Consider the following 15,428-nt stretch of genomic DNA (forward strand, 5'->3'; position numbering starts at 1 on the left):
AGAAAAAGTGGGGCCCAATAGGGGAATTAGAGGTTAATATTCAAATTCCTTCAGAAAATAAACAAAGAACTTGTACTCAGAACATTACTTGGCATTACAAACCAGGTGAGCGATACAGGCCCTCTGGGCCTCTTGTTAACAATAAACTTGAAAACTTTTCTCCTGAAGTTCTGTAAGGTCTAGGATCTTCATATTTCATATATAAGATGTCCAGGGGATGGGCTATAAAGTCAGATACTAGGAATGACCTTGACCAATATTCAAGTTCACAGGGGTCAAATACACATATCATAAATAAATTGTTTAAATGGTCATAACTAACTTATCGTTGGTTTTACAGCTTTCATGCAATTATGTTATTTGAAGATAATCTACAGGGCAATGTTTTAAAGGGCTGTCAAGTTTGTTAATATAAATGATCTTGACCGTAATACCTTTAAGGTGAAAAGCCCGTCAAATTGTCCCGGTGACAATTTCTAGTTATAATTGAGTCTGTTTCCATCTGTGTGTACTATACATTTCAAATGTTAACACGTGTTATTTTGACGTTATTTTCCATCGATCTTGCTTATTATCAAGGACATCAAGGACGTATATGAGAATCCTTGCTTATTATATAAACACAACTACTCTTCTTTTCCATAAGACAATAAAGCTGTCTTGGCAAACCAGTAGGAGTTGTGTCCCTTTCAACACAAATATTATTATCTATGTATTGCAGCATAAGAAAAATATAATAAAACAATAGTTTGTTCACCCAAAGGTTGAAAAGGCCGGTAAATCTGTACAACGAGCTGAATCCTTGATACCTAAGGGGATATTATAACTCACGTTATATCCGCCCCTGGACTAACAGCTCAAGAGAAAAAACAACTGACCAATCACAGGTCTGCTAAGACTTCCTTTGATGACTACAGAGAGAGCGGCACCCGAAGCTACACAGTCAACCAGTGTGCCATTATTCGAATCTTTTTATATATATTAAAGGACCAAATTTAGCTGAAATTTTACAAAAAAAGTCATAGTCCAGGGGTAGAGATAACGACAGTGATAGTAACCAATGAAGGATCAAGGATGACGATACACTGTAACTATTTCGTTCGAATTAATAATTTTCACCATATCGGTTTACTATATACCCGATACAAAACCAACTGTTTAAAGATACATGTTTACTCAAAACATTTTAAAAACTATACATTTTTTCCTGTGGTGTGTCTCATGATAACCTACTTTATGCTTAGTACGGTGGCCGATTGAGGATTCACAAATCTCGTGAGCATTCACAGATCTCGTGAGGATTCACAAATCTCGTGAGGATTCACAAATCTCGTTATAATGACTTAACTGTCTGGTATCAACGATTTAGTATCTCGTTATGATGGCTAAAATCATGTTTGTCTTAACAAAACAAAAAAGACCAAACAAATTTTCCTTTTAAAATTATCCCACATACAAAGTGACGTCACTAAGACAATACCGGGTCTATTATAGTTTGTGTTATAATAAAACATTTTATGCTTTTACATTGCCCAGGGATATTTTGTTCACACGCAATAATTACCGGGTTCACATGCGTCATTACTATGCTCATACATAATGATATAATATTGCGTTCGTACGCAATAACTTTTTTTTTAATTCTCCATGCCCTTTCACGGCTACCGTATAGGGAAATATAAAATGCACAACAAAATTCTAAACTTTTTTTTGTAAATATGACCAGGATAATTTTTTAATTTTCCTTCTCAGCCAATCATGTTAGTCGATACACACAACACGAGATCGTAGATGATATATAGAGTTACAATCGGCTGTTTCCTGTCGGCTGACTATTAACCAGATCCAGGATGTTGTGATTTTCATAAGCTTGGATTTGATTAACGTTTTCTGCTCTCAGTCGACAAATAAGGTGAGTAAAATTGTATCTTTTAACCAATCAGTCAATCAATCCATTATTTTTCATAGAGGAAACCACAGGAATCTGATAATTAGTTACAGTTTATATAATTATAAACCAACGGGACATAAATATATAAACTGTTACTAATCATCAGTTCCCTGTGAAAGAAACGTGTATCTAGCATGATAAGCACGAATTTAAGTTTTAAAAAATACACAAATACAAACACGTCTCCAAACCTCATAATTACGAATACATGTCCGTTGACATGGGTGTGGTTTACATAATTATGTATCTGTAGTTCTGTTGTTTATATTAAATTCAATTTATTTTATTCACTCCGGACACACGATCTGTGTGTAACAGGAGGTCAATCGAACAAATACATATAGATGACAGAACAGAGATACATCAATTACATAATAATGCTCTACAAGTTTAGCAATAATACATACATTACATATATACATACCCTACATCTTTACATCAATATGCAATATATTTTCGTACATACATATTTAAAAAAATATATACACTGTACATGTATTTATCCGGATTATATTTCTGGCCTTTCCTTGTGTAGTTAAGCAGATGTTTGTTACAGACTATAAAATATGATATTCTACATGACTGTGGCTATATACCTAGGCTTGATAAATCTGATATATATCGATTTGTTCGAAAAACCAGCTGTTGCTCAACTGAAAGAATACATGTACGAGGAGAATATGTTATGTTTTACATGTGTCATCGGGGTGGGGGTGTAGTATTATATATATAAATGATAAGAATTTTATACTTTGAAATTTGGACAAATATATAATTATCTACATATATCTTTCAGGTATGTTACTACTGTGTAGGTCAAGCACATGTGTTTCATATTTACAATAGTATATGTACGTGCATGTAAAGTCTATTGAAAACCAACCTCTGTTAGGGTCATTGTATTGCTATTTAATTACATAGCCATGTTATTAATTATGTTACATGATAAGTCTAATGAGGTAACATGTTTCCCTATGTAATACAGCATTCTACGTTGGGTCAAATGTTCCAGGTATTGGCTTTCATACCCAAAATATTGACATATGTTATCCCGATGTACTGCTATATTAACTCGCCAATAATCTCTGTACAGTGTCGATTCCTAAGACTCCAATAAACGTATCGTACCATCCACTGAATCTGCGTTGGAGTTCTACATCTATACACACCACAACAACATACAAAACTACACGAAGTTAAAATCATCATATTGGCGCCGTGCTGAAAAGAACCTGGGTTCGGACATTTTGGAAGTTACTACCACTATATCGATCATTGGTTTCACAGGTACGTAGATTTGGCCTATTAGCTCTTTTACAAGTAAATTATTGTACCACTTATTTTATTTTTCTCGCACAAATAATATTAATGTTTTATCATGGCTTTATCATCACTGAGAACCGGTCTTATTCTTAGTGAGAATTATCGTTTGACTTTATACACATATACATCTTATGAACTAAAATAGACTACCAGTATGTAGTTTAACTTTGAAGTACACACATAAAACTTACACTAAAACACAGACATGCACCACAAGGAGTCAACCACATCAATACACATAACGCACACATATAGACATAAAAATAAACAATTTATAAGTTAAAACAATTTCGTTATGGAAATATTTGAGGGGAATATTTTTATTCAATAACCTTGCTAGTTATTTTTAACTACAATAAGCTACAATATTTCAAATCACTGGTTAAAAAATGTTCAATTATTTTATGATTCCTCTCCTGTGACATGTTCATGAATTAGTTGATTGTTTGTATCATAAATCTTAGAAGTTCCTTAGTGTTTATTTACATATAATATTTACTTTTCCACAAAAAACATTTTTACATCTTATATACTTTTGACAAGTTTCTCTCACGTGATAATGCACGGAGGTAAATATGTACATGGAAACTCGTCTATTTTTATGTTAGAGGCAGAGTAGTGATGTGATTAAAACACACACGATAGTTGCTCTAATCCTCATATAACAGATTCCGCAACATTATACTTTTATATACATAAAACATACAACATAACACACATTATGATTATATTATTTATTTCATTATTGGAGAAATTACTACCTGATGCATTTGAATGCAAGTTTAACACTTGTTAATTTTCTCCTACATTACATATTTTGCACATACAATTTACAAACTTACGGAACTTTCTTTCACTTATCATCTAGTTTTCCTTTAAGTCTCAATCTAATAAGAGACGAAGCGTCATGTCTGAGTTTGAAACGGAAGTACGTACGTCGATCAGACTCTCTCATTGATTGTCATTCACTCTATGGCAACAGCATATCGTGAACATGTCCTCGAGGTCGGAATTTGTGCAAATTAGCTTATATATTATTTTGTAGTTTTTTTTCTCTCAAGTATTTCAATCAAATTTTCTACAAGTTTAAGCTATTTGTATCAATCTGGTTACATTAAATTACACATATTCATTTTATATCTTCATCAAATGATCAAGCATTATTAATGTCTTACTCATACACCACACATAAACATTTTATTTCACACAATTCACTTAGTTACCAGAAAAAACTATAAATGCAAATAAAAAAAAGAAAAAAAAAACCCACAATGTTAAAAAAAGAAACATACTACATTGTACATAAATTACGCATGTATGCTAGAAGTTGTGTTGTATTTCTCTTCTAGTTTTCACAGATGCAATGTCTGTTCTATCTCAAAATAGATATATAATAAGAACTGATAAATTGCTAACATGCATATATGCCATCAGTTTTTTTTCACTTAGTATCACGTTTATATGTTTTTAGATTTATTCTTCTTATCAAATAGTTAAGTATCAAACGTTTTACTCGTAGATAATGAGACGACCATACATCAATACTTTACTTACGGTTATATTATCGCTTTGAAGCACGATTTACAACTAAAGTTTTTACATTGTACAAAAATTAACAGTAGTTAAATACATTTAACACCACAAGCTCATGTTAGTTTTTTATGCATTTGTTGGTTGTTTACACATTATAATGTATATCCCTTTTGGTTTTTTTTTTTGGTTTTTTCCCCCACAAGCTCTGAATAACAACAGCTTGATAGTTATAGATATATTAAATAAATATCTCCTACTGTCTCCTAGGCAAATCTACAGATAATATTACAACTATTGATTGATACGTACAATGTTATTGAGCGATTATTTTATTATATCTTTCATTTTTTCTATATAGTTTTTCTACATTTCTGGTGATACCATGACATTCTTAGTAATATATTTGTGATTGGTACAATTATTTATAAGGAAAAGAGTGAAAAGTCTAATCTTTAAAAACTTGTCGCCTTTGATACGCAAAAGAATTGAGAATCAGCCATAATCCAATCGAAATATAATCTGGACCCCATGCGACGGAAGTGTTAATGTATCCACGCCTGTCAACTATAATTCCGCCTCCAGTTATAGAAGTGGATCGGTAGTCCATCAAAATTCTGACTTTATTGTGTCTTCGTTGTATATGACTTGTTTTGTGTATGCCGTCTTCATTCTATCATTGGAGTTTCCTGTTAATATATATATCTCCACAAAAGACACTTACATCTATTATTTCAACATACGTATATTTTCTGGATAGTCCCCTGAAGTGATTAAACACCAGGTGAAAACTGTTTTAAGGACTATGTCAGGCTATGTCAGAGTCAGAGATAGTGACGTGTTATTTCACGCAAATTTTCAATTATATCTCTGTGCTTGAAGACATAAACATTTACAAAAAAAAAAACACCTACATATTCAACGGATAGGGAGGAGCCGATGCAGTCTAATGCCGGAATGTTTGTCTAAAGTCTCCTTATCCAAAGAAGTCAACACTACACCTGTCCACGTCAACACAATTATCATCAACGAATTTGGAAATACCCGAAGCAGTCTAATGCCGGGAAAAATTGTATGAATCTCCTTTTCCGATGAAGTCAAACACAACACCTTCCACGTCAACATATCTCCTCAAAGTGCTCAACGGATTTGGAAATACCTGATGCAGTCTAATGCCAGGGAAAACGTTGTTTTATATTTTCATCTCCGGAGAGGACTCATTACACTTAGTTAACTTATATTCTGCAATTTTTACACGGAACTCTCATCTTAAATAATTCTTAGCCTTGTTGTGCAAGAAATCACCGTTGGATTCAAGATGGTTGTACATCGTTTTCAGCACTCATTAACTTTTCATCACGCGACGGCATATTTATAAACATTTCTATATCTACGTTGGACATTTTTAAAGTTATCTTTTGAATACTGTGTTTTTAATAATCTATTTGGAACTCTACGTTTTACATACTATACTTATTATGCTTTATATATATTCTTTTCAAGCAACATTCATATCAATAATTTCACTTTCTTTATATATATTTCATTTTCAATCAAAATATTGAAAATGTGTCTTACTTTCATTTTTAACTTAACTGTACATTTTCATCGTATGTATGTACATGCAGTATTTCGTACTACAGTTCTAGATTCAGTGATATAGAATATAATGGTCATAATGGTAATATAATAATGATCAATGATAAGATTTTTAGAAATTTTTATAATTTTATTATATCAAATTATATCATGTATAAACATGGCGACGAATGTAGTATAATATATATATAAAATGATAAGAATTTTAGACTTTGAAATTTGGACTAATATATAATTATCTACATATATCTTTCAGGTTTGTTACACTGTGTAGGTCAAGCACATGTGTTTCATATTTACAATAGTATATGTACGTGCATGTAAAGTCTATTGAAAACCAACCTCTGTTAGGGTCATTGTATTGCTATTAATTACATAGCCATGTTATTAATTATGTTACATGATAAGTCTAATGAGTAATATTTTTTCCTATGTAATACAGCATCTACGTTGGGTCAAATGTTCCAGGTATTGGCTTTCATACCCAAATATTGACATATGTTATCCCGATGTACTGCTATATTAACTCGCCAATAATCTCTGTACAGTGTCGATTCCTAAGACTCCAATAAACGTATCGTACCATCCACTGAATCTGCGTTGGAGTTCTACATCTATACACACCACAACAACCTACGAAACTACACGAAGTTAAAAACGTCATAGGGGATAGTTTGATACAAAAAAAAACCACGTGCGCCATGCCACGGTAAAAAGAACATGATTACATTGTACATTGTAAAAAATATAACAGCATTTATTATATAACATTTAATTGCAAATCCAGCAAAATTCTGCAAGACTTGACACAGGTCGGGCATTTTCGCGTTCTAAAACTTAATAAAAAAAATATACCATCAAAATTTCAGCTAATATTTTGTGCCAACGTGCATTGATGCACTTTTAGATTCCATTTACATAGAATAAAACGAATATATATACTGCCCACAGGGATCTGAGAATTAATTACACTTTATATAGATTACAGACATTGACCAATGTTTTGATTGCATTAAAGGTGGTATGAACGCAATGAGATACAGAAATATTCAATGTAGCGCGTAATGTAGAGTATGATTTTTACCTATTTTATATCTAGACCTCTAAAACGTCTAAAAATGGTCGGTCCATAATCATATACAAATGTAAACAGTAATGAATTATATGATCCCTGTGTTGAAATACATAGTGTGTATTTGTAATATAAATTATATGTAAGCTCCCTCCTCCAAACAAAAACAACAAACAAACAAACAAAACAAAACACACTGCTGAACTTTTCAATTCAGCTTCAGTGCGTAAAGGCCCACTACCTTTCCGGAGTAAAGTTTAAAGGTTTCTTAAAGTCATTCATAACATAAGAAAATACATATCGATGTCCTAAGATGAGGTTACAACACCAAGCATATGAAGATATTCTTGAATAATATTCGATAACGGTGCAGATTCATTTTGCTGCTTTGTCGTGTAGCTTAATTATATTCAACTACCACGCGATATTTAGGACGACGGCGGGAAACATAAGACGACCCGCGTTATTATAAAAATATACAATTAATTTATTCTAATCAAATTGTTCAGAAGGTGGTGATAAGTGCAGTATTAGCGGTAAGGTAATAGCTTCTGCGATTCTACAAAATTATTGATCTCGTTTTTGCATTTCTATTTAAAAAAAAAATACAAAAAGCCGTTTCAGAAAGGTAGTGGGCCTTTAAATGCAAACATTGTTATCGTTAACTATTCATTAGCATTTTATTTTATTTCAAAACTATTATTATAAAACGTTGGAAAAAATTGGAAAAATCAATAGGATTTTATGTAATTTAGAAGTTAAATCTTTCAAATAATAGTTACACCTGTAATCTACATTAAATTGACTATAAAATGTAATCAACTAGTCAGAATATTCAAGCTGAAACAGTGATATATTATCAAATGAAGGCAAGCCAGTAATTCAAATATTTCATCCCAAGATACAAAATACAACATACAAGATATAACATACAACATACAAAATACAAGATATAATATATACAACATACAAAATATAACATACAATGATATATATATACAACATATACAACATCTACAACATACAAGAACATTCATCGCATACAAAATAACAAAATGATATAGATATATACGCAACATTACGACATACAACATAAAAACATTACAACAATATATTATACAACAATGATACAAGATACATGATACAAAATACAAGATGCAAACATACATAGCATACAACAACATACAACATACAAGCAAACATATATATACAACATACAGATATAAAACATACAATATACAACATACAATATGATACATATATACAACAACATAATATACAACATAACGATATACAAGCTACAACATACAACAACAATACAACTATATGCAACATATAAAAATACAAGCATACAATAATAACAACATACAAGTTTATACATGATATACAACATACAACAAATACTATATGCAACATAATACAACAATGCGATATACAAGCTACAACATACAACAAAATAATATATGCAACATAATACAACATGCAATATATTAGCTACAACATACATACAACAAAATACTATATGCAACATAATAACAACAACATACGACATGCAAGCTACAACATACAACAAAATATAATATATGCAACATAATACAACATGCAACATGCAAGTACAACATACAACAAGCAACTATACAAACAAGCTACAACATACAACAAATATACTATGCAACATATGCAACGATAATACAACATACAACATACAACACATACAAAAAACAACATAATACAACATACAAGATATACCATTCAACATAGTCATACAAAATACAAGATATAACATACAATATACAACATAAAAGCTACAAAATGCAAGATGTAACAATACACATTAAAAATAAAAGATACAACATACAACATACATAATACAACATAAGTTTTATTTTATTATATACATGTATTTTCTTAGAATTTGTTTGTGTTAATAATGTCATTTTCTTTAGCATATAGACTAATTCGAGTTATGCCCCCTTTTGTGGATTTTACATTTTTGTCTGTACGATTTATGCCCCTTGGGGTTAGAGGAGGGGCATTTGATTGGTGAAGGTGTCCAAAGGTGCAATCTGAATGAAATACAGATCCTTATAACCACTCCGTTTAATAGAGGATCTGAGAAAATCCGATTAAGGGTCATGTTCGGATGACCTTTATACCACGTCTAATTCAGATCAAATGCATTTTCTGCACGTTGCTCTGTCAATTGACAACGCCATTTCGCCCCCACATACAACTACGATTAGTTTTATTGTGCTCTTTGGGCGAGATGACTGCCTACATGGAAATAATTCTGACAGATTTTCAAACTATTTCGTCCCCTGAAATTCACTGTCAAAATTTTGCCAGCAGCAATTTGATTGGCCATTTACAAAGGTCATCTGGACATGACCCCTAATGGCATTTTCTCAGATCCTCTTATCTAACGTAGTGATAAAAAGGATCTGTATTTTAATCAGATTGCCAAAGGGGCTCCCAGACCCCAAATCAGAACCCTAAGCGTCAGGCAGCCATATTAAAATTTTCCTACTCAACAGTTTTAACCTCTAACAGTTTAACCTGTTTTGAATTTGGCTTGAAAACTTTAATTTTGAACTTTATTCATCGGTCAACTATGTAACAAGGTCAAGGTATTAGCCTCCAATTGGATTTCGACGACAAAAAACTGCTGTTTTCTCGCCATGTAAGAGATTTGAGACACTTTTTCTCGTCTTTTTGGTCTGGATGATGGGGAGAGCTGCATGACTAGAAGAGCCACATGAAGACGAGTGAAGCCCAGATTTAAGTATAGCTTTATGTTAACGCCTTTTATTTTACTATCATAGATGGATCACAACAATGTAGACTTTCGGCCTAGAATACTTGTTCTCGGCCATAGATTTATCAGGTGTTTATTTAGTGACATTCGTGCAGGTATTCTCAGATTTAGCTCAGTGTGAAATTCAGGGTTTAGGAATCGGAGGGTTTAGGAATTGAGGAGTTAGGGTAAGGGGACTGCGTAATGATAGGCGTCTTTATAATTTATTAGACGATTTTCAAACCTCACGCTGTAATTCTTCAGATTGTTGGTAACGATTGTTGTAATTCTTGTCTACCCCCTCGAAGCTTGCGTATGATATTTACGATCTCATGGTGTTCCTGCATGAACGGAAGGTGGTTGTTTATGTATGAGAGTTGTTTACTCGGCCTGAACCCCGTGGGTACCCCAGAAGTGTACAAGGACAGGCGTGTGAATGTCAACAAAGCACTGTGTGTGTTGACTGCAGGGCATGGTCAGCTTCATTTGTGGTACCATAGACGCATTTCTGTGGTGAAGACATTGTCAATGTCTATTTTGCCGGTTTTACTCTGTAAACCCCACATTGGCTTTTTGGTTTATTAATTCTTGAAGGAAATATTGTTTTTATTGTTTTTTTATGTAATTCACATACATTTCGTCATGTATTTTATTGATTATCATTGCTGTTGATTTAATAAATACCCTGTCACCCTTAGTGAGGGTGGCCTTATATATATTCATTCAATATGGTTGTTGAGTTGTTACTTGTAAGTGTTTATAAGCATAAAAGAGAGCAACCAACTAAATAATTTTACATAGACCGCAGTGTTAAACTTTGTTAAAGTTTTGTACTGTATTATTAAAACAAAGGAATATTAGTTAGCTATTGTGCTCTCTAATTAAAGTCTAAGTTCTCGTATAACACTAGATAGAAAAAAAAAGTTTGGGTCCTTCTGCTCAAACTCCAACCAGGGTAGCTTTATTGAAATCAGGCGCATTTTGCACTAAAAATCCTGAAATTCTAATATTTTTACCTATTCATTATCAAAATTGATATTTTGAACCTAAATCTCAATATGAATCTCCAAATTCATATCATGGTTATCTAGGAATAATTACCTGTCAGAAAACATTTTTGCTTTTGAAATCCATAATTAGCCAGCCAATCAGCGGCCGGGTTAAAATTCTATCCTGGGCTCAATCTTCGTTACACACGGGCCGTTTCGAAGGTCTTTTTTATTTAGTTAGTTGTTCCCTAAAAGTGAATACATACATATATACGTGTGGCTTAGAGTGAGATATAAATGAATCCAAATATTTTATTCTAAGGCCTGCTACTAGACCTAATGTAAATTTGGACCTGACCTTTTAAAAGGACCTCTTTCACGAACAACGGTTATTTGCCCACGAACATTTTGATTTTTTTTAACGTATTTAAGGGTTTGTATTAATATTGCTACATATAACATTTAATTTTAATAAAATTGGTTCGTAGACAAATTGACATTGTTCCTGAAAGAGGTCTTCTGCATTAATTTAATCAGACAAGTTTTCGCTTCAGTTTAGCACTAAATTAAGATCAATTGGAAAATTCCAGTTAATCAAGAACCAAGATTAGTTGTTTCTATTATCTGATATAAAGTGGACATTCGAAAAAGTGGTGAAAAGTATCTCTCATGGAAATCCACATCGACAAGTTTGATCTCCCACTAGTCTTACTAGATACAGGATATTTCATTATATATAGCCTCACCTTCCATGATTTACAATCCTATTAAAACATTAAATGGTAAAAGGCTATTATCTTTCCGAAACGGCTTTTAATCTTTAAAATAGGAATGTAAAACGAGATCAATAACTTTGTAGAGTCGCAAAAGTTATTAGCTTACCGTTAACACTACATTTATGATAACCTTCTGAATATTTTAATTCAAAAAACAAAATGCTAACTGTCATAACGCGAGTCGTATTATGTTTCCCGCCGTCATCCTAAATACCGCACGGTAGTTCACTATCACTGCGCCAGACGGCAAAACAACGAAATGACTCTCCACTGTTGTCTTATATTACACAGAAAATCTTGCATATGTTGGGTGTACATGTTGTAACCTCATCTTGAGCAATCGATATATGTATAATATCTGATGTTATTAATGTTTTGAAGAAACCTTCACGTTTTGTTCCAGAAAGGTAGTGGGCCTTTAAAAGATATCATACGTGGGTAAAGGTATCCTACTCAAGTGTTTAAAAGGACACATTGCATCTAGTTATCACGTGATACCGTGAGTAAATATAGTGTATATATATATATGACTTTAGATACAGCATACGATAATTACATGTAGCAAATTTTTACAGATTTTAGATTTCTCACAACTGGACGGATATTGTCAAGTTCATGTCGTGGTGAAAATGCTTGTGTTTTGACTATTATTCTCACCTTTTTATTTTGTATATCGGAGAAAAATAATCATTCTTTACCTTTGAGGATGTGACGACACAATCACCACCCTCGGAGAAATTCTTAAAAACCATCTAGGTAGGGAAAGATTCTATGAATCATTATTTCGTGAGCAAAATCTCGCGTCATTTTCCATGAAACCTATGAATCACAATCAATAACTCCACGTAAATACGACGAAATACCGATATTTAAAGTTTGAATGAAATTAATACAAAGACACTGTCATATTTATTAATCGGTTCACATATCACATGTGACAGACATATCTATTGTATTGGTGTTCCGTCTTTGCACATTACAGAGTTACCTCCCTTGCGGGTAAGTATACATTGTGACCAATCTCTTCGAGAGTGCATTGCGGTACCCACAATTTCACCCCTGTAAACGGCCCAGCGAAATTTCAAGGTTCTTGAAAAACGTATTTCGGACGCATACTAAATTATTTAATACATATATCAAATTTCCTTTTGTATCATTTGCCTAAAAACGACTGTTATTTCTGACAGAATATAATTTTATAATTCAATATAAAACCAAACAATTATGGATTCTTTTACGGATATACTACATTTATTTGTAAGCAAATAGTCACAATTTGTATACGAAGTCTGCCGTTTCAAAAGCAATCACTATGACGTCATGTAAAAATGGGGCGCAATGTCAATCTCTCCAGAGTGAAATTTGTGGGGACCGCAATGCATGCGTACGCTTCTGGCCTGGCGGAAAGTAGAGAACTAATTGGGCGCAATGTATTAAGCAATCGTCATGTATTAAACAATCGTCATTACGTAATATTTTTTGACCCGAGGTCAACAGATGGCGAGTCCGTGAGTCGCTGACAGAGGTGAAATTGTGGGGACCGCAAAGAACCCTGGGAGAGAATGAAACAGAACATGGTTTGTCAAAAACGAATTATATAATTTATTTTTTCTTTGTATTTCAGTGACGATAGGATGAAACCGCTACAAAAGATTATTCCAGCACTAGGATGTTTTGTAGTTGGATTATTAGTTTACTTCAGTGTGACTTTGAATGAATTAAAACCAATTTATGTTGAAGAAACGTACGTACCTCTACGATTAATGGACCATTCCAACACGTTTCCGGTGAGGAATTGTGGGAGTAATCAAACCTATGTTGATTTCGGAAGTGGAGATATTCTTTCAACCGAACAGAAAGCAAATGTTGAGAAATGTTTTTCGTCATACATGACGGACGTCAAAGGTGCATACAAAGCGGAACAAAAACAAAGGAATGTTCGCTATACTTCTCATTCTTATCTCAACCAGGAGAGCGTTGTAGTCGAGGCAGGCGGACATCGTGGAATTGACACGGGCGAATTCAACTCGCGCTTTCATCCCGGCAATTATTTTGTGTTAGAACCAGTTCCTTCATTTTATAACTTACTTGTAGAAAAATTTAAGACGTCTAAAAACGTAGTGTTGTTTAACTTTGGAATCGATTCCAGTGATGGGACGTTTCATATACAAGAATCTAGTAATGATGCTGTTTCAATATTCGCCCCACGTAACGAAACTGGAGAAACTATACAGATAATCGACACTACAAAATTCTTCGAAAAAATATCGGTACGAAATCGCGACGTTGATCTGATAACAATGAACTGTGAAGGGTGTGAATATGCTGTATTAGACCGTCTCCTAACAACAGACTACATACGTCACTTCCGGAACATTCAATTCCAGCCTCATAGAATCGACAGAATATGTTTTCCGGTTCGACGGTATTGCTGGTATCAAGAGTTGTTAAGAAAAACACATAAATTAAGTTTTCAGTTTAAGTTTGTGTGGGAAAGTTGGACAAAATTGTAAAGCCAAACATTCTCCTCAACAATATGAAAAATGTTGTCAATTTTGATGAATTATTGCTACAAGCATCAAAATACAAACATGTCAATGGCTAAGTGTATGATTAAAATAATACAAAAAAAGATGTGCAAGTATTTATTTTTCTTGGGAGAAAATTAATTCTATTACCAGAAATGTCTTTTTATATATGTCCAGTATTGATTGCCTTCTTGTGGGATTTATGGTCCTGTAATTCTGCCAGGATTGCAGGCACATTTAATAACACTTGTTTGTTCGTTTGATTACGTCCTATTAACAGCAAGGATCATGTAAGAACGGCCTCCTATGTATACAGTGTGTAGCTTGTGTGAAGTGTAAGGTGCGTGTTTTGGGATACTGGGGCATGCATCAGTGATATAGCACTATAAAAAAGGACAACAGTTCCACTATACAAGAAGACACAACATGAATATACCGCAGTCACCCAAAACACGCACCTCGCACAACATACACGCATCACACCGCAGACATGGGAGACCGTCCTTACATGACCATAGCTGTTAATAGGACGTTAATGAATCAAACAAACAAACAAACAAACTTTCATGATACATGTAAATGTACATTGATGATACATGTACAAGGTAAAACAATAATGTATATCATATAATAGTCTAACCTGTCTAAATTGGATGTCACTGGGGCCATCAGCTTTGGTCGGTACAGCCAGGTTTTCAGATTATACAGGTTTAAATTACTATGAATAAGAAGGAAAGTATCATACAATAACGCCAAAATACAGAGTGATCCGGATTGGACAAGGATTGTTTTTGACAAGATACAGTGTATACTTTTTATTTATGTGAGATCGTCTCAACGACGAACGGAAGATTTCTGACAGATGG

General features: G+C 33.2%; 1 protein-coding gene across 3 annotated transcripts; it reads left to right on the forward strand.

Annotated features, from left to right (window-relative positions):
• The first annotated feature begins 1,532 nt into the window (after nt 1-1,532).
• On the forward strand, nt 1,533-14,673 carry LOC138310376 (uncharacterized). 3 transcript variants are annotated; one of them, XR_011206415.1, is made up of 2 exons: nt 1,533-1,912; nt 3,045-3,688. XR_011206415.1 is itself a non-coding variant. In XM_069251571.1 (2 exons), the coding sequence occupies exon 2, from the start codon at nt 13,669-13,671 to the stop codon at nt 14,545-14,547; it is 879 nt and encodes a 292-aa protein (XP_069107672.1). In that variant the 5' UTR covers nt 1,756-1,912; nt 13,659-13,668; the 3' UTR covers nt 14,548-14,672. The 3 variants fall into 3 exon arrangements, 2 of the variants coding, with proteins under 2 accessions (XP_069107672.1, XP_069107673.1); XM_069251571.1 differs by lacking the exon at nt 3,045-3,688 and adding an exon at nt 13,659-14,672 and having other exon boundaries at nt 1,756-1,912; XM_069251572.1 differs by lacking the exons at nt 1,533-1,912; nt 3,045-3,688 and adding exons at nt 10,463-12,533; nt 13,659-14,673.
• Nucleotides 14,674-15,428: the final 755 nt, after the last annotated feature.

Source organism: Argopecten irradians, chromosome 16 (genome assembly GCF_041381155.1).
Source record: "Argopecten irradians isolate NY chromosome 16, Ai_NY, whole genome shotgun sequence".
Lineage (NCBI taxonomy): Eukaryota > Metazoa > Mollusca > Bivalvia > Pectinida > Pectinidae > Argopecten > Argopecten irradians.

Excerpts from the sequence above, each read along its gene's own strand:
- LOC138310376 (XM_069251571.1), top strand. The coding sequence starts at position 13,669 with ATGAAACCGCTACAAAAGATTATTCCAGCACTAGGATGTTTTGTAGTT.